Genomic DNA, 25,956 nt, shown 5'->3' on the forward strand with positions numbered 1-25,956 from the left:
CCAATGGAAACATTCGCAGGGCGACGCGGGAACTCAGCTAGGGTGAGCTCGAATGTCGGAGGCGCGGCACATGTAAATGCGGGATTCGTGCTCTCGGGCAGCACCGCTTATCCTCTTTAAAGACGGAAGGATACTCTGTGCCTCAAGTTACCTGCATAGATTGTATGTTTGTCTGACCTTGTTGTGCACTCAGAAAGCGAGGTGACACGGTAGTTAGGGGATCAGATTAGCAGTCTGTAGGACGGACTTTCTAAACCCCACCAGGCCAAACTGATTTTGGTTCTCGTGGTTATCCCAAATCATTTACAAACAGATTTTTGAGACCAATACTGTTCACAGTTCTTTGTCACCTTGCTTAAATTATATAATATTGCAACGTGTTTAGAGGTATGATCTCTTCATCAGGCAAAAATGACAGCATAAAAACATTTCAAATGGTTCTAATGGCTCTGAGCACTATGGGACTTAACTTCTGAGGTCATCAGTCCCCTAGAACTTAGAACTACTTAAACCTAACTAACCTAAGGCATCACACACTTCCATGCCCGAGGCAGGATTCAAAAAAATGGTTCAAATGGCTCTGAGCACTATGGGACTCAACTGCTGAGGTCATTAGTCCCCTAGAACTTAGAACTAGTTAAACCTAACTAACCTAAGGACATCACAAACAGCCATGCCCGAGGCAGGATTCGAACCTGCGACCGTAGCGGTTTTGCGGTTCCAGACTGCAGCGCCTTTAACCGCACGGCCACTTCGGCCGGCGGCAGGATTCGAACCTGCGACCGTAGCGGTTGCGCGATTCCAGACTGTAGCGCCTAGAACCGCTCGGCTACTCCGGCCGGCTAAAAACATTTGATATACAGTATATCCACATAGATCTCAGTGAAATACTCGTAGTTTTTTGTCTTGACAAGTGCTGTGGCCCACATAAGCAGAACTGTGTCGTATCTGAGGAACGTTTACACCATTTGTTGCTCTGTTGCTAGCACAAAAAAGATACAGGCAATTTATCTCACACTATTTTCATCACAAATGACTGTCTTCTTCTGGAGTATTTTCCTTTTTCCATCACTGTAGTTATCTGTATTTTTGTTGTCCACTGTTTCAAAGCCCACGAGTATTATAGTCAGTACGCCGTTTTCGTCAATTTTTGGTTGCCAGTAGCAACAGCCCACTTGTTGTTATATCAGATAAGAGAACTAATACAGTGTACCGTGTCACATGATTTAATTCATAACATGAGTGCTTAAGTGCGGCTTTGGCTCGCAATTTACACTCGAAAAATAATTACAATACGTTGTTTGTTACTAATAATACCACTGTGCACTAGTCAAGACGGAGGTCAAAACAAAGCTTGTTTCGATTCTTGAGTTTCTCCCGGCGTATTTGATAATCAAAATATCCACGGGTGTGCTGCCGGTCTATAGTGTCCGACGGGCACAATATTTCGGCGATCATACATGTCGCCATCATCAGGTTAGCCGCGACCGTGGCGCGGGGCGCGGACGGCGGAGGGAGCGCGCCGCGGGCGGAGGGTATTTAAATCGGCCACCGCCGCGACCGAACCCAGTTCCCTCTGAGCAGCCATAGCGTACGGATCTCCATGCCGGCACGTTCACAGGAGCTCAGTCCGTCAGTTCACCTGATGATGGCGACATGTATGATTTCCGAAATATTGTGTCCGTTGGACACTATAGACTGGCAGCATACCCGTGTATATTTTGATTAAAGCTTGTTTCGATTACGCGCTCGATGTATCAGTCCCCACAAAACTAGGTTCCGTTTCGCTGTCGATGTGTCGATCCGTGCAGCCAGAATAGTTCGAAATTGTTGTTTGCGTGGTAGAGTAATGGTGGTGTACGCGTACGTGGAGAACTTGTTTGCGCAGCAATCGCCGATATAGTGTAGCTGAGACGGAATAAGGGGAACCAGCACGCATTCGCCGAGGCAGATGGAAGACCGCCTAAAAACCATCCACCGGATCTCGACACAAGTCCGCCGGGCGGATTCTTGCCGGGGACCAGGCGCTCCTTCCCAGTCCGGAAAGCCGTGCGTTAGACAGCACGGCTAACCGGGCGGGCTTAAAATTGATTACTGCTGTTATTATTTCGCAAACGTGTTTGTCCTGAGCAGGTCAGATATACTGTGACTTTTTTCAGTCAATTGACAGCTGTTTTCATTCGTGGGCCTTTCCATAGCGCATTCCAGCAAATATAGAAACGGATGACTCGTCTCACGATCATACCGCGGTGGAATGCAGCTGTTTCACCCATAGATATGACCGGGGACGAAAACAGATTACACTCCGGGCAAATACCTTCAGAAAAAACTTCCTAACACTTAAATTTATGTTGTATGTTAACAAATTTCTGTCTTTCATATGTACTTACCTTGCTATTGCCAATCCTAGTGTTATATCTAATCTGCTTCGGTCGTTGTCAGCTATTTTATTTCCAAAACAGAAAAACTCACCTTCTACTTTTTGTATCACATTTTATATTCGAATTGCCTCAGGAACTCTCGATTTAATTCCTCTATATTCCATTATCCTTGTTATATATTTGATCATATTCATCTTACGAAACACTCTCCATTCCGTTCAACTGTTCATTCAAGTCCTTTGCTATCCCTGAAGAATTATAACGGGCGATCAAAAATTTTCCGTTCGAGGGCCGTACACTCCGGAATGGCAGTGAGACAATTATTCCACCGACACCGACGTAGCAGGTTTAAGATACCCGTCTGGTAAACCATCGTGTCCTGCTGCGTGAAGAAGTCCTTAACTGCTGCGTGCACATCCTCGTCCGACAGGAATTATCGATCTTTCAAAGCCTTCCTTACTTAACTGAGGGAGTGATAATCGCATGGGTAGAGATGAGGAGTGTCTGCCACTCGAGTCTCCCAGTTGAGGCTGGTCTCCCAGACGGACCGGAGTCTCGTGTCCGATCGCTACCAGCGCGGAACTTGGCGCAGCGTTCTACAACGGTGGCTTTCGACAGACATGCTGCCCCATACACAGTCTCCATTCTCCGGTGGACGTCTGTCCTTCGACAGCCAAAAAAAGATTAACAGCACATTCGTTCTGTTTGGAGGCATTTGGTGTTAAGGGGAGACGGAAGGCAAGTACTCCGTCTTCAGGCCACCAGTGGCCTACTGGGACCATCCGACCGCCGTGTCATCCTCGGTTGAGGATGCGGATAGGAGGGGCGTGGAGTCAGCACACCGCTCTCCCGGTCGTAAGATGGTATTCTTGACCGAAGCCGCTACTATTCGGTCGAGTTGCTCCTCAATTGGCATCACGAGGCTGTGTGCACCCCGAAAAATGGCAACAGCGTATGGCGGCCTGGATGGTCACCCATCCAAGTGCCGACCACGCCCATCAGCGCTTAACTTCGGTGATCTCACGGGAACCGGTGTATCCACTGCGGCAAGTATGCGGGAGGCAAGTGGGCTTCAAAAATTCGATTTTTAGATTTTAGCATATTTGAAATGCCTCGTCTTTCCTGAGTGAAACAGTTTTTGTTTTATATAAATAAGACAATTTTTTCGTGAGATATGATGGTTTTCCTGACGCTCTGTGCAATCTGGCATTAAAATGCCACGCCTTTATTTTCGCAGAGATAATGGTTCAAATGGCTCTGAGCGCTATGGGACTTAACATCTATGGTCATCAGTCCCCTAGAACTTAGAACTACTTAAACCTAACTAACCTAAGGACATCACACAACACCCAGTCATCACGAGGCAGAGAAAATCCCTGACCCCGCCGGGAATCGAACCCGGGAACCCGGGCGTGCAGAGATAATGCACAGCATTTAATTAAATGAAATGAAATTAAACCCACATTTAGAGACCTTTGTAAAGACGCCTTGTTGAAGAAATGTCTTCATAGGAAAACACAAAATTTTTGCAATATTAAACTTTAAATGGATTCTTCTCAAAACTACATTATTTTTTACTTTCAGGTGCATTATTTGATAAACTAATGTGGCTAGAAACATGAAATTTGGTCAATTTGTACTGCAGATGGTAATAAGTTATTACAAGTAAATTGAGAACCACCAAACAATCAGAAACTGTTTTATAATAATTAATGTACAAAAAAACTTAAATTTTACTAGTGAAAGAATTTTTTTTTCTTCAAAACCATAAGAGGTGTTGTTGTTGTTGTTGTGGTCTTCAGTCCTGAGACTGGTTTGATGCAGCTCTCCATGCTACTCTATCCTGTGCAAGCTCATTCATCTCCCAGTACCTACTGCAACCTACATCCTTCTGAATCTCCTTAGTGTATTCATCTCTTAGTCTCCCTCTACGATTTTTACCCTTCACGCTGACCTCCAATACTAAATTGGTGATCCCTCGATGCCTCAAAACATGTACTACCAACCGATCCCTTCTTCTAGTCAAGTTGTGCACAAACTCCTCTTCTCCCCAATTATATTCAATGCCTCCTCATTAGTTATGTGATTTATCCATCTAATCTTCAGCATTCTTCTGTAGCACCACATTTCGAAAGCTTCTGTTCTCTTCTTGTCCAACTATTTATCGCCCATGTTTCACTTCCATACATGGTTACACTCCACACAAATACTATCAGAAACGACTTCCTGACATTTAAATCTATACTCGATGTTAACAAATCAGAAACGCTTTCCTTGCCATTGCCAGTCTACAATTTATGTACTCTCTACTTCGACCATCATCAGTTATTTTGCTCCCCAAATAGCAAAACTCCTTCACTACTTTAAGTGTCTCATTTCCTAATCTAATACCCTCAACATCACCCGACTTAATTCGACTACATTCCATCATCCTAGTTTTGCTTTTGTTGATGTTCATCTTATACGCTCCTTTCAAGACACTGTCCATTCCGTTCAACTGGTCTTGCAGGTCCTTTGCTGTCTGACAGAATTACAATGTCATCGGCGAACCTCAAAGTTTTTATTTCTTCTCCATGGATTTCAATACCTACTCCGAACTTTTCTTTTGTTTCCTTTACTGCTTGCTCAATATACAGATTGAATAACATCGGGAGAGGCTAGAACCCTGTCTCCCTCCCTTCCCAACCACTGCCTTCCTTTCATGTCCCTCGACTCTTATATCTGCCATCTGGTTTCTGTAAAAATTGTAAATAGCCTTTCGCTCCCTGTATTTTACCCCTGCCACCTTTAGAATTTGAAAGAGAGTATTCCAGTCAACATTGTCAAAAGCTTTCTCTAAGTCCGCAAATGCTAGAAACCTAGGTTTGCACCAGAAGAGTAATATGTTCATTTAACTTGTAAATTGAGGCATATATTTTATATATATATATATACAGTAAAAATTTCATTGTTTTATCGCTTATAGTTCTTTTGAAAAGTGTACCTCTTCAAAGGGTAAAATAGCATTGGCAGAATAGGGATAAAAATTGCCTTCCGTCACGCCTTAACGTCGCCGTAGTCCACGTTTCCGCATTTACCGCACCGACACGAATGCCCCACTTATACCTTCCCTACGTGTCGATGCTTGTATACCCGCATCGGAGTCCCGCTACGTTCTACATACATTGCATCAACGCCCTCCAACGGAAGGTTATTTATCGCCCTTCATACAATGTCATCGACAAACCTCAAAGTTTCTTTTCCTATCACTGAACATTCCTTTCCACATTTCACCTTCGTTTCCTTTACTGCTTGTCAATCGCACAGACTGAAAACATCGGATACATACTACAAACATGGCTCACTCCCTTCGCAATCACAGCTTCCCTGTCCTGTCCTTCGACTCTTGCGAATGCAGTTTGGAAAATTGGAAATTTATGGTAAGGTCTTATGGGACCAAACTGCTGAGGCCATCGGTCCCTAAGCTTACGCGGTACTTAACCTAACTTGAACTAACTTACACTAAGGACAACACACATACCCATCCCCGAGGGAGGACTCGAACCTCCGACGGAGGGAGCCGCGCGGACCGTGACAAGGCGCCTCAGACTACGTGGCGAATGCAGTTTGGTTTCTGTACAAGTTGCAAATAATTTTTCGCTCCCTGTCTCTTACCTCTGATTACCTGCCTGTGCGATAGAAAATAATGCGAAAAGGGCGTCGTTTCCCGCCATAGGAGGGAGCAAACAAAACTGTTTTGACACTTTGTCGTGAAAGCTCATATATAACATTTCGAGATAAAGATTCTAGGTACAAACTGATGATTCAGACCTGGGCAACTAGTACAATCTGTGATTAATAGAATGAAACGTCGTTATCGCAGTCAATTGACAGAAAAAGTAGGAGTCAGAGAAGAACCAGCAAGACGAAACTTTTAGACGATGATGAATCGTGAAACTGTAATCACGTGCTAAGGTTGAAGAAAGTGCCTGGAGCGCGGGCCGTGTGCAGAGACAGACGGAACTCCGTTAGGCTCTGGCGGTGACCTTAGGGAGGGAAGGTCGAAAACATGCTTACTGTATTCCCGGCGGGCGACGCGGAACTCTTTGCCAGTCATATCGTCCGTCCGTGAGGGGAGGTCAAAACAGTGGTCGCTCATAACGTCTATGCTGTTTACGTGCATCGTAGTTTCCTGTTTTAATTAATGAACAACTGGTAGTCGTCTTGCAGCCGTTTGGAATTAATAACAACGGAAAACTACCCCTAAAGACTGAACAAAAACAACTCGCGGATAAAGAATTTGGTATCGTCTTAAAGTAGTGAGACTGCCACCATAGCGGGATCAATTCCGAGATGTTACTGCACAGCATATTTGCTCATTCCATCTCAGTGGCCTTCTGGCGTTTTTTGGAAAGCAGTTTTATTCCACATTTCCCCTCCTTCCTCATCTAAAAAGTGAAATAAAACAAAAATTTAAAAAGAACAGGTCGGAAAGAAGGGATGTCCAATAGACGCGGAAAACTGTAGGTGTCTATCTCTGATGTAAGTCTGTTGTAGAATTTTGGAACATGCGTTATGCTCGCGTATTATGACACTTCTGGAGACCGAAAACCTCTTCTGTAGGAATCCACGTGAGTTCCGAAAACAGTGATGGTGTGAAACGTAGCTCGCTCTCTTCGTCCATGAGACACAGAAGGCAGTAGGTACAGGCACCCAGGTATATACCTTGTCCCTTGACTTCCGAAAGGTATTCGGCGCAGTTTCGCACTGTCGCCTAATGAAGAAAATCCAGCGCTTGGAATAACATTATAACTGTGTGACAGAACTGAAGAGTTTCTAACAAACAGAACACAGCACGTCTTTCTGGACGGAGAGGTGTCTTCAGACGTAAAAGTAGAAAATTGTAGCAAATTCAGGAAGATCTGCGCAGCTCTGAGGTTTGATACAGAGAGTGGCAATTGATCTTGATAAACAAATGACGTGTTGCAAATACATAGACGAAAGGCGCTTTATTGTACGATTACAAAGTTGCAGAACAAGCACTGGAAACAGTTACTCCCATAAAATACGTGTACGGAGAGATTTGCACTGGAACGATCACATAAAATTAATCGCGGTGAGGCAGATGCCAGACTGAGATTCAATAGAAGAATTTTCAGGAAATGTTGTCCATCAACAAAGAATGTGTCTTACAAAACCCTCGTTCGACCAGTAGTTGAATACTGTTCTTCAGTATGGGAATCATACCAGGCAGAACTGACAGAGGAAATGGAGAAGATCCAAAGAAGAGCAGCGCGTTTCGTTACAGGTTGATTTAGTAAGCGCGAAAGCGTCACGGGGATGCTCTGCCAACTCAAGTGGTAGATGCAACGCGTTCTGCGTCACGTTATGGTCTCTTGTTAAAGATTAGAAGAGTCAACCAATATATTGCTTCATCCTATGTATAGGTCGTGAAAAGTCCATGAAGATAAAATTCTAGCCCACACGGAGGCTTACCGGCAATCGTTCTTCCTGTGAATCATACGCGACTGGAAGGAACTTGAAAAGTGAGAAGTGATATTGGTACATCAACTACCTTCCGCCACATATCGTAAGGTGGCCTGCGGACCAAAGACGTTGTGTAGATGTAGAAGTTAAATAAACTATAGAATTCACAGTCCTGGTCACAGTTTATTTCAACCGGCTCCGCTTTACAGCCGTCATAAAATCTTAGAAAGGTAAACACAAGGAGTGCGCGTGGCTGTTACAGTCCTCACTGCCTAAGTATCTGCTCGACAGTACCTCTAAGTTTACATTTGTTACTTTTTCTGTGTCTGCAGTTACGTGCTACTCATAGAGAACAGTCTTCATTTGATTTTCTAAAAATTCCTAGAGGCCATATTTCCCTTTCTACGTAAAGTAACGCCTTTTACATTTGTGTTCAGTGATTAGAAAGCCCAATGAAGCACCAAGAATGGATTACGAGGCGTGTTTTTTTTAAAGTAAGCACCGTTTTGAAATTAAAAAAAGACGTGCTAAGATATCTCAATAATTTTATTTTTATATGAAAGCCTGTATCTTAATATACGCACTGACGTCATTACAGTCTGATTCTTCCTTGTTTACGATGTGTACTGAGTGTTTAAGATGCCTCCGATAATCGTGAGTCCCGCCGACTGTGAAGTACGGGCTGTTATAAGATTTCTTAGTGCTAAAGGCCTAAAAGCGATCGATATTCATCGTGAGATCTGTGCAGTTTACGGAGAAAACATTATTAGTGATGGAATGGTAAGAAAGTGGGTGAGAGCATTTAAAGATGGCCGCACAAATGTGGATGATGAACAACGGAGTGGGCGTCCTTCGGTCGTTAACGAAAGTTTGGTGCAGGAAGTGGACAATAAGGTGAGAGAAAACAGACGCTTTACGATTTCCTCCTTGCGGGATGACTTTCCTAGCGTTACTCGTAGTGTTTTGTATGGCACTGTGACCGAGCACTTGAATTACCGAAAATTGTGCGCACGTTGGGTACCGAAAATGTTGACGGATGTGCACAAAACCAAACGTTTAGACAGTGCATTGACTTTCCTTGAGCCGTTCCACAACGACGGTGATGATTTCTTAAGCCAAACTTTTACGGGCGATGAAACATGGGTGGCCTACGTCACACCAGAATCAAAGCAACACTCCATGGAAGTTGAGAAAGGGCATAGTTTTGCTGCAAGGCAATGCCCGTCCGCATGTGGCGAATCAGACCAAAGATCTGATCACATCATTTCGATGGGAAACTCTAGATCATCCTCCGTACAGCCCCGATCTTGCGCCCAGTGACTACCATCTGTTCCTGCACTTGAAGAAACACCTGGGCGGTCAGCGTCTTCAAGACGATGACGAAGTCAAAACAGTGGTGATGCAGTGGTTAACAAGTCAGTCGGCAGACTTCTATGAGGAGGGCATTCAAAAACTGGTACAATGTTATGACAAGTGCCTCAATATTGGCCGAAATTATGTAGAAAAGTAGATTAAGGTACAGGTTTTCATGCAAAAATAAAATTATTGAGATATCTTAGCACGTCCTTTTTTAATTTCAAAACGGTACTTACTTAAAAAAAAACACGCCTCGTAATTCTCTCTAACAGCAAACCGAGCGAGACGGCGTATTGATTAGCACACTGGACTCGTATGCGTGTGGTCGGAGGTTCAAATTACCGACTGGCTATACAGTTTAAGTTTAACAAGAATCTTTTAACTCGCTTAAACTAAAATGCCGGGATGGTTCCTCTAAAAGCCACGGCCGGCTTCCTGCCCCAGTCCGGCACCAATGAGCTCGTCGTCTAAGAGGCGTTAAACGCTAATCTTCCCTCCTTCCTTCGTTTGAATAACAATTAAACACACACGTCAATAAAATGTTAGTTATGACCAACACATTTCTTTCACCATGTATCCAATTAATGCACCGCGCTACCTTATCGCGGTAATTCAGTTATGGTAGCTCTGTGAATGCTGGTTGAAATCCCGCACGCGTGGAGGAAATTTATTGTTGTTATTGTTGAAATATTAAAACCTTAGGATACTGTACCAAAATGAGACGTTATTGTGTGTTAAATCTGTGCTAAGGAATGGGAGAATAGGCTTTGAGTTAAGCGCAGCCCTGTCAGTATTACAAGCTAAATGCTGCACTAGAGGTGTGAACAATTTCCTCAAGTGTTCTCCATAAATAATACAAACGTTGCACCAAACTTCAGGCACATTAGTCTGCTCTAAATCGCTGCAATCAAGCATGCTGGTGTCACAAAAATTTTCCAGTGTGGTACTAGATCTTTCCTGTGGGACTTCCAGTCATTATTACTGTAACAGCTATGCTTTCAGTGAAATTCGGAGAATTCCTAACTTTGTGATGGCGAAACCATCTTTACTTTTGGGAATTCCGAACAAAAAGAAGGTATTTATGTGAAGATCATTGAAAGAGCCATTTGAAGTGTTTTCCGTGGGATAAAGACACCACGTATCTACACCTACATCCACATGGATACTCTGCAAATCACACTTAAGTGTCTGGCAGAGGGTTCATCGAAGCACCTTCACAATAATTCTCGATTATTCCACTCTCGAACAGTGTGCGCGGAAAAAACTAACACCCATATCTTTCCGTACGATCTCTGATTTCCCTTATTTTACTATGATGATAATTTCTCCTATGTAGGCTAGCGTCAACAAAATATTTTCGCATTCAGATGAGAAAATTGGTGATTGAAATTTCGTGAGAAGATTCCGCCGCAACGGAAAACGCCTTCGTTTTAATGGTGTCCACCTCAAACCCTGTATCATGTCAGTGACACTCTCTTCCCTATTTCGCGATAATACAAAACGTGCTGCTCTTCTTTGGACTTTCTCGATGTACTCTGTTAATCCGATCTGGTATGGATCCCAGATTGCGCAGCAGTACTCCAAAAGAGGACGGACAAGCGTAGTGTAGGCAGTCTCTTTAGTAGACCTGTTACATTTTCTAAGTGTTCTGCCAATAAAACGCAGTCTTTGGTTTCCTCCCCACAACATTTTCTGTGTGTTCTTTCCAATTTAAAATGTTCCTAATTGTAATTCCTAGATATTTAGTTGAATGTATGGCCTTTAGATTACACTGACTTACCGTGCAGCCGACGTATAACGGATTTCTTTTCGCACTCATTTTGATGACCTCACACTTTCCATTATTTAGTGTCAATAGCCAGGTATTACGCTCAATGAGCAATAAGGTAAACGTATTTCTCGCGTCAAGCTTTTCTTTCTTTTTGATAGACATCATTTTATATACTGGAGGTCGTTATCAGATTGGAAGACGAAATAATTTATAGCATAACGAGATATGTATTTTGTTTCTCCTCTCACGCTGGAAGTTTTGCAGCTGTGCAAACGTGTTACGCAGTTTATCTGAAATAGTCAAAGATAATTAATATGTTAAGAGCATCGCCTATTGAGCACTGTCTGAAACAGAATGCTATCATATTCATGTCAGGCCCTAATTTGGTGTGCTCGCGTTCCATTGTCGGAGAGAGATCACGCTACCTGATATAAAAAAATTATTGAGTACTAGATGTTATCCGCGACTGCGCTCCCATATCAGTACTTTTGTTATGATGAGGGACGGTGAGTTAGTGAGCTAGTTATTTATAAATAGATGTGTGTATAGTGATGTGGATGTAAATGTTTGTACTATAAACGTATGTAATGCCGTTATATACACTGCTGGCCACCGTAAATGCAACACCAAGAAAGACAAGAGGTAGCACAACAAGATTTATTTTGTAGATAACATGTTGACCAAGTATCAAATGATTACGTTTACAGACGTCTGTGACATGTGGTTCCTGCCAGAATCAGTAACCAGAGTAGCCGCCATTGTTGGAGATCACCGCTGCCACACGTCTCGGCATTGAGTCAAAGAGACGTTGGATGTGTTCCTGGGGTACAGCAGCCCAAGCAGCTTCCACACGTTGCCAAAGATCATCTGGTGTGGCAGCTGGGGATGTAATCTGGGTCACTCGTTGAGCAACCATGGACCACATGTTTTCTATCGGCGAAAGATCCGGAGAGCGAGCCGGCCAGGGAAGCAATTCAATCTGGTTATTGACGAAGAACCTTTGGACAATGCGTGCCACGTGTGGTCGCGCATTATCCTGTTGAAATATGGCTGTGGCCGAGCCCTGAAGGTAAGGAAGGACAACTGGCTCCAGCACCTCGGATATGTAGCGCCGGCTATTTAAAGTACCGGCAATGCGTACTAGAGGCGTGCGAGAGTAATATCCAATACCGCCCCATACCATAATACCCGGTGCAAGACCAGTGTGGCGGTGCATAATGCAGCTGTCCAGCATCCTGTCTCCACGGTGTCTCCACACTCGAATCCGACCATCGTGGTGCTGCAGACAGAAGCGTGCCTCGTCAGTAAAGACAACGTCATTCCATTCTGCCGTCCACATCCGTCTGTCATCACACCATTGGCGACGGAGACGTCTGTGGTTCTGCGTCAATGGCAGACGAAGCAATGGACGTCTTGCGGACAGACCACTCTGCTGTAAACGGCGTCGAATGGTACGCGCAGACACTGGATGATGCGTTACAGAGGCAATGTGCTGTGCTATGGTTCGGGATGTCACTGAGCGATCCGTCACTGCCATGTGCACAATTTGCCTACCAGCACGTGCAGTGGTGCACCGAGGTGAATGCGATCGACCACGTCGGTCCGTCGTACCCTCCTGCATCCAACAGTCACATATCCGCATTACAGTTGTTTGGTTTCGTCCAACACGACTAGCGATTTCTCTGTATGATAATCCACAACCTCGGTAAGCCACTATCCTTCCTCTGTCGAACTCGGATACTTGATCAAAAGATGTTCGCTGTTGTCTACGAGGCATAACTGATCGTCTTGTGAAAAAACCACAAGGTAAACACACGTGCCGAACGTACACTCGTCGAAATCGCCAAGCCTTAAATGGCGCTATGAGGTGGCGCCACGGGTGCGCGTGATGTGCGTCTGCGCTGAAATTCTAATCAGTTGCATATCTCATCGCTGCAAACCCATGGTCTAAATTTCACTTGATTCGGATGCTTCCTTCAGGGTGGCCAGCAGTGTAGATACGTAATGAATGTGTGTCTTTTTGGCGTACGTCGATTCTTAGTTAAAAAATATTACAAACGACACGTTTTCTTTGTTAAAGACCACTGCATGATCTTGCCACAATTCTGTACACAACGTTTTTGGTCTTGCTTTCTTTTGCAAGTACCCAAAGATTTTGTGGGTTCGATACACAGGAGCATACAATATAGGATTATCCATGAGAAACACATGGTTTTTCTAATTGCACACTGGTAACTTTGAGTGTTTGCCATTTTGTTTTATTCCAAAAGCAATTTTTAGAAGGTACTGCTATCTTTCAAATTGAAAGCAAATCTTTCGGTATAATTTGAATCAAAAATCTTTTCCCTTTAGCTATGCCACAACTATAGTAGCCCTAATAATATATCAGCCCAAGTATGTAATTTGTAAGTGCGAACAGTTACACAGTCTGATAGCGTCAACATTTCGCATGAAGAAGACCGGAACACCAACCTTCAACCTTTTTTTGAGATGGCACTCATGAGAATTTCAAAGTGTTAAGAAAGGCTATAGGGTATGAAGTGACTTGTTCAGCGTCATTAATACTATCTACAGGCAATATTCTACAATATAGACTTTTCAAAATTATTAAATATCTTTTAAACTAACGAAGAAAGAAAATAAATAATTTCTAGTTCGGTACAGCACAAATTTTATAATATTTGTACATTCAATAACGTCAGCTGCCCTCATGTGTCCATCTATTACTTCTATGCTGTGATAATTATAATACAACAAATTTAATAATTTTATGATTCTGTGTCTCGTTCTTTAGAATCGGAACACTTAAAGGATCACTTTGTTGTCCTAAAATTGTTAATTTGTAATTATATCACATGACATAAATGTTTTGTCATTTGTTATCTGACTGTCTGTCCGTCTGTTAAGACGTCTTTTTCTCAGGATCAGGTAAACGTAACAAATTCGTATTTATGTCATACACTAAGGCACATTAGCGGTGTAATTAACAATTTTCTGATTTTTTTCGTTCACTTGTACAGTGGCACATTGCGTCTTGCCAAATTTCATGATTCCAGGTGGATGGCAAGCACCCTATGGGTTTTAATGCGTGAGTTTGCGAGCATCAAACTATGCGACATAAATCCAGTTGATAGCTAGCATATCATGTTAATATAACCCTATAATTAATAAAATAAATGAAAAATTACAGTAAAAATGCGAAATTATACAAAATGCACACTTAGAACTTAAAATTAAAGCATTTTCGAAAGTCTTGGAATTCCCAGGACCTTTAACTAGCCAGTATCGACATCAATAACCGGCAAAAGTCGTTGACATTCTGGATTCCCGGGATGGATGACCTATCTGTATACATAATAAAGACCGAGCGAGGTGGCGCAGTGGCTAGCACACTGGACTCGCATTGGGGAGGACGACGGTTCAGTCTCGCGTCCGGCCATCCTGATTTAGGTTTTCTGTGATTTCCATAAATTGCTTCAGGTAAATGCCGGGATGGTTCCTCTGACAGGGCTCGACCGACTTCCTTCCCCATCCTTCCCTAATCCTATGAGACGGATGACCTCGCTGTTTGGTCTCTTCCCACAAATCAGCCCAACCCCATAACGAAGATTGTACGAAACCCAAAGTGCGCAAGTCCTATTAGTACTTATCCGAATTTTTTAAACATGGTTTACGTCCACTGATGTAAAAATAATGGTTCCATTCTCTACTTCACCGTCTTATGGGCCTATTTATTTATTTATTTAGTTTCTAAAGTAGTCCGTGTTCTTCGTCAGATTTCAATCTATTCCCGTATCAAATTTCATCAAATCACTTCATACGTTTGGTCACGAAAACGTAGCAGATAGAGTTACTTTCGCGTTTATAATATTAGCATGGATTGCTCATAAGTCTGTGATCCTTGGCAGGATGGGTTAATAGCACAGAAAGAGATCAGGCGAAGAACGGCGAGTTTCCTCACGGGATCGTTTAGGCGGCGCGAGTAGAACAAAGTCCAGTGGCAGACGCTTCAACAGAGGCGACGTACATCCCGCAGAGGTTCCCTGTTGGCATTCAGAGAGCTTGCGCTCCGGGAACAGGCGGGCGACACATTACGTCCTTCTGTGTAAGTCTCGTGAAGCGATCACGTGGACGAAATCAGAGACATTAAAGGTCATATGAAAATTTATCGAGACTCGGTCTTTCCACGAACATTCGCGTATGGAGAGGGAAAGGACGTACCGATGGTAGTAAAAGTACCTTCTGCCACTCACCGTAAGGTGGTTTTCAGAGTACAAAAGGGAGTGGTGCTGAATACCGGATCACGTAGGCATAAGAAAAAAATGGTTCAAATGGCTCTGAGCACTATGGGACTTAACTTCTGAGGTCATCAGTCCCCTAGAACTTAGAACTACTTAAACCTAACTAACCTAAGGACATCACACACATCCATGCCCGAGGCAGGATTCGAACCTGCGACCGTAGCGGTCACGCGGTTCCAGACTGAAGCGCCTAGAACCGTTCGGCCACTCCGGTCGGCTAGGCATAAGAGGCAATGAAAGCGCTGGCCGTGTTGCCAAGCAGGTGCAACAACTCGCACCTACCGTAATACCTGTCTCACACTGAGATTACTACCGACGGCTTGCTTTTAAGGTACAAGAAGAATGATCATCATGTAACAAAGACACTAACTTCAAATGAATTTGGGACTGTGCTAGCCAACAGCGCTTACCTCATACCCAATTGTTTCTCAATTCGGGTGTTAAGCGGCAAGAAATTGTCCCCATTAGAAGCTTAATAGAAGTCTAGACGGTTGCCAACAAAGTGAAACATCTGTTGATGTTAATTATCTCTCATAATTACTTTACTGTTGAAGATGACATCCTGCATTATTTGTTGGAGTATAAGAAACATAACGAGAGAGCACCATAAAACAAAAAGAAATGAAATGCCGTGCGGCTAGGGCCTCCCGTCGGGTAGACCGGCCGCCTGGTGCAAGTCTTTTGAGTTGACGCAAGTAAATGCATTTGTAAATTCATTAGACTTTGTTCAAGGGATCTTTAATGATAGTTTATTAATTTTAAAGAATTCCATCTGAGATCACACGAATAGTATAATTGCAAGTTTCGACTTATTACATAGTCACCATGAGATGATGTGTTTAAAAAGAAGGAAAAGGGAGACAGTAATCCATTAGGAAACTAAATAAAAAATCAAACTAACTTCTACACACAACTATACGTTCATAGTGCGGCTTGGGGGTCTAGTGGTAAAGTGTGAGTCTGGAGACCGCGAGGTCGGGGGATCGAATTTTTAAGTCTGTCTTTGCGCTGGCCTTCATCTTCCAATGATGTGAAGATATGCCGGGAACAATACGTGGCTCGTATTGCACGTTAAACTAATTCCCTGGTAAGGTAGGTTAGATTAGGGGCACGTAATTCGTCGAAGAGGCGTCGAGTTGAAAGAACTCGCAAACGGGCGGCTCAATAACTCTCTTGAAGGGCGCAGTCATGCCATATGAATCTGCTTTCCTATAATCTTGAATACATTACATAGCAGCTCGTCGTTTGAACAGGCTCAGAGAGCCAACCGCAGTGTGAGCATATTTGGAACTGAGCCGTAGTAGCATCAAGTTGCTGATTCATAAATCGCAGATGTAACATTAAAATATTGACAGTATAAAACTAATTGTGAGAGAAAGTTTTCTAGAATTGAAAACTAGTGAAAAGGCTTAGTTACCGCTGCAGATACGCCAGACGTGACATAGAAGATTTAGGGCCCGATGAGAGCCCTATCAGATTCTAAACAGAATTTGAAATAGGAGAAAAACGTGTAGACCCAGAAGAAGGCCGCTGCAACGGTGGCCGAAACGTTGGTTTTTCTCTAGCAGCAGTAGTTTTTTACATTATGACGCGGTACCATACCCAGAACACTTTTATGTCGACTGACTCTGGCCGCGGAAGCCTACGCAGTTATAAAAGTCCAGATTGTCTTCATCCAAGACAAATGATGCGAATTAAACTGTATGTAGAAAGAGAATTCAGCGTCAATAAGCCACTGTGTTGGGAAGACTTAGTATTGAGTCACAAAATTGTCTCAAATATTTCATCGTGTTTAATTAATTTCTTTTCTTAAGCGCCAATCGTTTGTTTTATTAACTATGCTGTCTTCTTCTTTCTGTTAGTGCCCGACTGTTCATATGTAAGTGTAGTATAAAAAAATCTTGCGTTAATAGTAATGGCATCTGAATCTCAGTTCGAAAACGTCTATTAAAAAAAATCATTTCGTTTATCGACCGTTTTAAAAATTGGGACCGGGTTGTTTATTGGCAAAATACTTTGGTGTACCAGTCGTGCGCTATCGTTAAACTTTTTCTTATTTATCACAAAGAACCCGCATTCTTACGAAACGAACTGCGATTGTGCCGTATTTTAATTAGGCGTATCATTTTATGATATGAGAATTTCAATAACTTATGCGGTCAGTTGCCACTAGACAATGACGGGAGTCAACATTGCACATTGGTCTGATTGAATTAACAGCTCGAAGAGGAACCTTTTTTCTTTAAAATCATTTTCAAGTAACTTTTATTTATAGTTTCATTTTTTTTTTAAATTCTCAGTTGCATCGTTTTTGAAGTGTGACTTCTCTATGCTTCGACTTGTAAATACACAACTTCACGCAATTTTTTTTTTCATTCTTAACAGTCGTAAATATCACAGATCAATTTTCAAGTCAAAATAAAATATATAAGAGAAAGTACTCTTCAACAACCACGCTTATTATCGATATTTGCTCAATATCAGCGGTCTCAGCTGTTGCACAACACCACTGACAGTAATGTCTGCGTCATTCATCCTTGCACAAGATAAACCACAATTTAATTTTGCCTCACATTTCCGGTCCAAGTCGTGAAGGGCACTGCACGAAGTCACTCAAAACAAAATAAATGACATAAAATGGAAATGCCGTGTGGCTAGGGCCTCCCCTCGGGTAGACCGTTCGCCTGGTACAAGTCTTTCGAGTTGACGCCGTTTCGGCGATTTGCGTGTCAATGGGGATGAAATGATGGTGAAAGACACAAAACACCCAGTCATCACGAGGCAGAGAAAATCGCTGGCCCCGCCGGGAATCGAACCCGTGACCCCGTGCGCGGGAAGCGAGAACGCTACCGCAAGACCACGAGATGCGGATATAAATGACATAGAAAGCAGCTATCGTTTCTACAGCGGCATATTTTCATTATTGCTAGTTATAAGGCTCTTCTGTTTTGCGTTATCTCTTCCAGTCCTACGCGTCCCGCAACCACACCTCAAAATAGCTAGCGATGTTACTAGTACTTATTGTTTAACATATGAGAATTAATGCGACTTTAATTAGCCTAACATTGTTGAAGAATAGATTTACGTCTTTATTCTCTATCTTATTTAATATAATTACGTACGAATTTAGTTTCTACATCTACATACATACTCCGCAATCCACCATACGGTACGTGGCGGAGGGTACCTCGTACCACAACTAGCATCTTCTCTCCCTGTTCCACTCCCGAACAGAACGAGGGAAAAATGACTGCCCATATGCCTCTGTACGAGCCCTAATCTCTCTTATCTTATCTTTGTAGTCTTTCCGCGAAATATAAGTTGGCGGCAGTAAAATTGTACTGCAGTCAGCCACAAATGCTGGTTCTCTAAATTTCCTCAGTAGCGATTCACGAAAAGAACGCCTCCTTTCCTCTAGAGACTCCCACCCGAGTTCCTGAAGCATTTCCGTAACACTCGCGTGATGATCAAACCTACCAGTAACAAATCTAGCAGCCCGCCTCTGAATTGCTTCTATGTCCTCCCTCAATCCGAGCTGATAAGGATCCCAAACGCTCGAGCAGTACTCAAGAATAGGTCGTATTAGTGTTTTATAAGCGGTCTCCTTTACAGATGAACCACATCTTCCCAAAATTCTACCAATGAAGACTACTATCTGCCCTCCCCACAACTGCCATTACATGCTTGTCCCACTTCATATCGCTCTGCAATGTTACACCCAAATATTTAATCGACGTGACTGTGTCAAGCGCTACACTACCAATGGAGTATTCAAACATTACAGGATTCTTTTTCCTATTCATCTGCATTAATTTACATTTATCTATATTTAGAGTTAGCTGCCATTCTTTACACCAATCACAAATCCTGTCCAAGTCACCTTGTATCCTCCTACAGTCACTCAACGACGACACCTTCCCGCACACCACAGCATCGTCAGCAAACAGCCGCCCATTGCTATCCACCCTATCCAAAAGATCATTTATGTAGATAGAAAACAACAGCGGACCTACTACACTTCCCTGGGGCACTCCAGATGATATCCTCACCTCCGATGAACACTCACCATCGAGGACAACGTACTGGGTTCTATTACTTAAGAAGTCTTCGATCCACTCACATACTTGGGAACCAATCCCATATGCTCGTACCTTAGTTAGGAGTCTGCAGTGGGGCACCGAGTCAAACGCTTTCCGGAAGTCAAGGAATATGGCATCCGTCTGATACCCTTCATACATGGTTCGCAAGATATCATGTGAAAAAAGGGCGTTTCATGCATTAATCTACCTTACGATCCTACGTCCTGCAGTGATCTGATGATAGCTTCGTTAAAACGTGAGTGCGAGTCGCGCGGCGCGCTGTGTTCGGTGCGCGGGGCGTGAGGTGACCCAAGTGTGGTGACCCGAACGGACAATCGCCTGAGGGAGGGCGTCGTTGATGGTTGTGTCTGTATTGCGAATTTTTCGTAGCAAATTAATTATGACTTAGACTCAACGATTTGATATTGTTGTTGCGATATTTACGCACGTTACCTGTGTATCTTACTTGTGTTTAAATTTCATACTTTATGATTTTGAGATGCATTATGTTTTTATTTCATTTACTTAGCGGTCCCTTGACGCGACGACGCTTGAATCAAAATATCACTAATTATATTAAACTTAAAGGGGCAATACATATCCTTTTTTAAATTTTTAGATGTTTCTTGTGTCGGGGTTTTCTTCAATTTTTAATTTGAGTTTTATTTCATGCTTTTTAAACTTTATATGTTACTTGTAGACACGGTACGATCGACACACTGTGCTCATACACAAATACTTTGGGGGGGAAACACGAAATTATGACGTCCGTTCTTTCTCACTTACGCGATTTACGTGTTTCTTTCTTTAATTCACACACATATTAATTGACTATGTTTTGGTATATATTTAGATAATTTAGGTAACAAAATGGTTCAAATGGCTCTGAGCACTATGGGACTTAACATCTGAGGTCATCAGTCCCCTAGAACTTAGAACTACTTAAACCTAAGTAACCTAAGGACATCACACACATCCATTCCCGAGGCAGGATTCGAACCTGCGACCGTAGCAAAAAAAATGGTTCAAATGGCTCTGAGCACTATGGGACTCAACTGCTGTGGTCATCAGTCCCCTAGAACTTAGAACTACTTAAACCTAACTAACCTAAGGACATCACACACATCCATGCCCGAGGCAGGATTCGAACCTGCGACCGTAGCAGTTGCATGGTTCCCGACTGAAGCGCCTAGAATCGCTCGTCCACCGCGGCCGGCAAGTTAGGCAACAAGCAATAAGCAGTGGCGATAATTCTAAATAAAGTCGGAAGAAAGTAGGCTGCCATTGCGTTCTCCTGTAATAGGTTACCTAAACTATCAGGGCAAAATCAGTACTGAATTGTAGACCTCAAAAAGAACTACAAAGAAGTCTGCGAGAGCATATGTTGATCTTGGAGTCACATTGTCCTTTTTTCTCTTTTGTACGAGCTGAAACGGGCGACTTCAATATATATATATATATATATATATATATATATATATATATATATATATATATATATTGCTCAAGCGTAAAAAATAAACATATGTTCTCGCGGACTTACATTTGAATTTTAGATGTTTTTAAGCTCTACTACGTCACTTGATGTAGGTCTTCCATATTACGTAGGGTATAAGAAGAGAGAGCGCTGGCGGAAAACTTTTTTACTTAATTTCGCTGATGAAATTTAAAAGGTGGAACAGACATTTTTGGAGCATAGCTAAGAACCATCCCGATTAAACCAGTTTTCGAATTTAAAAAAAAAACTGGATTAACAAAGAACCTTTCGTTTGGGGCTGCGATGCCGCAGACAGATACGCAGATACACATGTTTACGAGGGACATATCATAAATAATACACAGGTTGGTACTACTGTGAATTGTTTGACGCAACAACAATGAAAATTACGTCAGATGTAGTTGCGAGATTGAGGAAGAAGCGCGTGTTTCTTTGGTTTTTCGTTTTGTTCTATAACATAAAGTTGAAGAGTAGGTCTCGGGTACTGTGACTGTTGAAGATCAGAGGTCGTACAAGATCAAAATCTTACGCATCAAAAACCCGACAGAAATCCACAATGCATTAAGCGAAGTTTGTGGTGAGTTTACGGTGGACCGTAGTGCAGTTTCACGTTGGGTTAATTGTTTTCGCGGTGGTCGAACGAGCATAGCCGATAATCCAATTCCTGCAAGGCCAAAAACATCAACAGATGATGTGTGAAACTCGTGGCTGTTGCTCTTGGAGATGTACGCTGTGCGACTTGTGAGGAACTCTGAAGTCACGGGAATTCCTCCAACGTCAGTATTCCGTATTCTGACAAATGATTTGAGGAAGAGAGAAATTTCTGCAAGATGGTTCCAACATTCTTTGAGTGCCGGAGGGAAGGGGAAACGTCTGCACACTGCAACGTTACTCAACGATTCGACACTGCAGTTCAAGGTTTGTAGCGTCGAATTGTCACTTCTGATGAAACGTGGATTAGAGACTTTCAATCGGGTTTGAGATCACAGTCCAATGAGTGGAGATGCGCACAGTCAAAGCTCAAGCAAATGATGGTGCTTATGATCACCAAGGGATCGTCATGACAAATAGAGTCCCGTGTGGAACTAGTGTCGCAGCAGCGTATTATCGTAACTTCATGCAAAATGTAAGCAGAAAAGTACACAAAACGCGACCTCAGTTGCTGGAGGCTGCGGTATTCTCCACGATAATGATTGGCCGCATCTCAGCAATGTCGTAGCCCAAAAACTGCGCGAATAAGAATGGGAAGTGTTGCCGCATCCTTCCTACAGCACAGAAAAGAGCACACTAGACTTCGATTTGTTCCCGAAGTTGAAAAACCTATGTGTGGACGTCGTATCTATCTCTGGAAGAGCTTTGTACTACATTTACCCGAGCAATTCAACAGAATTCAGAATTTTGGAACACGTATTATGTTCGAGTATAATGACTTTTCTGGAGACTAGAAATCTGCTTTGTAGGAATCAGCATGGGTTTCGAAAAAGACAATCGTGTGAAACACAGCTCGCGCTATTCGTCCACGAGACTCAGAGGGCCATAGACACGGGTTCACAGGTAGATGCCGTGTTTCTTGACTTCCGCAAGGCGTTCGATACAGTTCTCCACAGTCGTTTAATGAACAAAGTATGAGCATATGGACTATAAGACCAATTGTGTGATTGGATTGAAGAGTTCCTAGATAACAGAACGCAGCATGTCATTCTCAATGGAGAGGAGTCTTCCGAAGTAAGAGTGATTTCAGGTGTGCCGCAGGGGAGTTCAAAAATGGCTCTGAGCACTATGGGACTTAACATCTATGGTCATCAGTCCCCTAGAACTTAGAACTACTTAAACCTAACTAACCTAAGGACATCACACAACACCCAGTCATCACGCGCAGGGGAGTGTCGTAGGACCGTTGCTATTCACAATATACATAAATGACCTTGTGGATAACATCGGAAGTTCACTGAGGCTTTTTGCGGAAGATGCTGTGGTATATCGAGAGGTTGTAACAATGGAAAATTGTACTGAAATGCAGGAGGATCTGCAACGAATTGACGCATTGTGCAGGGAATGGCAATTGAATCTCAATGTAGACAAGTGTAATGTGCTGCGAATACATAGAAAGAAAGATCCTTTATCATTTAGCTACAATATAGCAGGTCAGCAACTGGAAGCAGTTAATTCCATAAATTATCTGGGAATAGGCATTAGGAGTGATTTAAAATGGAATGATCATATAAAGTCGATAGTCGGTAAAGCAGATGCCAGACTGAGTTTCATTGGAAGAATCCTAAGGAAATGCAATCCGAAAACAAAGGAAGTAGGTTACAATACACTTGTTCGCCCACGCTTGAATATTGCTCACCAGTGTGGGATCCGTACCAGACTGGGTTGATAGAAGAGATAAAGAAGATCCAACGGAGAGCAGCGCGCTTCGTTACAGGATCATTTAGTAATCGCGTTGCGGAGATGATAGATAAACTGCAGTGGAAGACTTTGCAGGAGAGACGCTCAGTAGCTCGGTACGGGCTTTTGTTGAAGTTTCGAGAATATACCTTCACCGAGGAGTCAAGCATTATATTGCTCCCTCCTACTATATCTCGCGAAGAGACCACGAGAACAAACCAGAGAGATTTTAGTTCTCTTAGGTTGTTCGCAGATGATGCTGTAATTCACCGTCTAGTGAGGTCATCCGAAGACCCGTATCAGTTGCAAAGCGATTTAGAAAAGATTGCTGTATGGTGTGGCAGGTGGCAGTTGACGCTAAATAACGAAAAGTGTGAGGTGATCCACATGAGTTCCAAAAGAAATCCGTTGGAATTCGATTACTCGATAAATAGTACAATTCTCAAGGCTGTCAATTCAACTAAGTACCTGGGTGTTAAAATTACGAACAACTTCAGTTGGAAAGACCACATAGATAATATTGTGGGGAAGGCGAGCCAAAGGTTGCGTTTCATTGGCAGGACACTTAGAAGATGCAACAAGTCCACTAAAGAGACAGCTTATACTATACTCGTTCGTCCTCTGTTGGAATATTGCTGCGCGGTGTGGGATCCTTACAAGGTGGGATTGACGGAGGACATCGAGAGGGTGCAAAAAAGGGCAGCTCGTTTTTTATTATCACGTTATAGGGGAGAGAGTGTGGCAGATATGATACGCGAGTTGAGATGGCAGTCATTAAAGCAAAGACGTTTTTCGTCGCGGCGAGATCTATTTACGAAATTTCAGTCACCAACTTTCTCTTCCGAATGCGAAGATATTTTGTTGAGCGCAAGTTACATAGGTAGGAATGATCATCAAAATAAAATAAGATAAATCAGAGCTCGAACAGAAAGGTTTAGGAGTTCGTTTTTCCAGCGCGCTGTTCGGGAGTGGAATGGTAGAGAGATAGTATGATTGTGGTTCGATGAACCCTCTGCCAAGCACTTAAATGTGAATTGCAGAGTAATCATGTAGATGTAGATGTAGATGTAGATGAAGATGAAGATTAGAGCCCACACAGAGCCATACCGACAATCTTTCTTTCCACGAACAATACGAGACTGGAATAGAAGTGAGAACCGAGAGAGGTGCTTTGAGTACCTCCGCCATACACCGTCAGGTGGCTTGCGGAGTATGGATGTAGATGTAGATGAAAAAAAGTGGTGTTCTGGATGGAATAATAGAGATTTCGAGACATTGGGAGTCATAGAGAAGCAGAGACTATATTGAAGGACTGTAGAGAGACATTATAAGAAAGTATAAGTATGAAAAAATTAGTGGGCGTTATTTTACGGGATGTCCCTCGTGACTTATAACAGCCCTCTGTTTGCGTCGGGAGTTTTAAACAGAAAGCCGTGCTGCGTGGGCGTAGCTGCTGTGCTACGCGCCGGAAGCGGCGCTGCGTGACAGAGCCGGCCGCTACTCGCTACTCACCGGAGCGGACGCCCGCGCTGCGCACGGAGAAGCACAGATCGTGGAACTCGATGTCGACGCGCGGCCGCTTCGCCATGCGCGTGAAGCGGCTCTCCTTGCGCACCAGGAGCGGCGGCAGCTTCCCGTCCTGCGTCACCACCATGCTGGCAGTCCGCGCTCAACTCCTGCAAGTCCCAACCCTTCTTCTTCCTGCTGCGCCTCTGACTGACACACGCGCACCCGGCACAGACGCAGCTACTGCATGCCTCGCTCGCAGCAGCGGTGAATTCGGCAGGAGGTTGCGAAGCAGTCTGCTGTGCCTACGGAGCTTCGCAGTGGGAACCTAGCGCAAGAAGTGAACCGGAGGGCGCTGCCCGTTACGGTAGGCAGGGTCTGAACTGCACGCTCAGTGGTCAACGGTGCCGTTCCTCCTGTAGGGGGGACTGTCTGCCGCTGTCTCTAAGAAACACCGTCGAAGGTCTAACAGTTGTACTCTATAGGGAGCTAGGGCTGCAAAGTAGCTACCTCAAATTTCCATTTACTACGGTAGAGGGTAATTTCTTCGGTACAGTGAGTCGTACTTTATAAGCCTTCATAGACAAGGGGCGAAGGTCTTTAAAGGCAATTTACAAATTTTTATCTCGTTTCACACGAAGGTTGACAAGCCGATATAGAGAGTTTGCTGTAGGATGTATAGGGGAAACAGTTACACACTGAATTAAAATAGAGGCAACTCTGTTATACTACGACGCATGTGCTTACTACTTCCTGGCAGTTCCTCAATACTAATACAACCAAGTTTGCTACAGTTTAGTGATCTTGCAAAAAGTCCAGTTTCGATAGCTTGCAGCTTGTGGGTACGGTAAATCGCCGACTGCGGCGTGCGGGTCCCGGGTTCGTGGTAGCGCCGGTGCGGCTGGCAGCTGTGTTGGACGGGCGCACGCGATGCGCTCCACACGCCGACTGGAGGGCGCAGCCTCGCGGCCGCTGCAGCCGCAGACCCTCTGGAGGAGGAGGGGAGGGGCGGAGGAGGGGGGGGGAGTGGGTGCACGCGCGTGCCGCTCTTCTGCGGCGCCTCACCTGGCGGCTACTCGCGGACCCGGGCCAACTCTGGTGACGCACGGCCATCAACGTGCTGGCCGGGTCCGCGTACGCGTGGTCACAAATACCGAGGTACGATTCGAGGCGCGTCTCATACGTCGACCTATTACACTCTCCAGTC

At 43.7% G+C, this 25,956-nt stretch overlaps 1 protein-coding gene across 1 annotated transcript in view; it reads right to left on the minus strand.

Annotated features, from left to right (window-relative positions):
• LOC126194819 (ATP-binding cassette subfamily G member 4-like) overlaps window positions 1-25,685 on the minus strand; it is a 328,478-nt gene extending 302,793 nt beyond the window's left edge. The window contains exon 1 of the mRNA XM_049933146.1: window positions 24,756-25,685. Within this exon, the coding sequence (XP_049789103.1) occupies window positions 24,756-24,897 (142 nt within the window). The 5' untranslated portion in view covers window positions 24,898-25,685. The remainder of the gene's footprint in view (window positions 1-24,755) is intronic.
• Between the last annotated feature and the right edge of the window lie 271 nt (window positions 25,686-25,956).

Source organism: Schistocerca nitens, chromosome 7 (assembly GCF_023898315.1).
Source record: "Schistocerca nitens isolate TAMUIC-IGC-003100 chromosome 7, iqSchNite1.1, whole genome shotgun sequence".
Classification (NCBI taxonomy): domain Eukaryota; kingdom Metazoa; phylum Arthropoda; class Insecta; order Orthoptera; family Acrididae; genus Schistocerca; species Schistocerca nitens.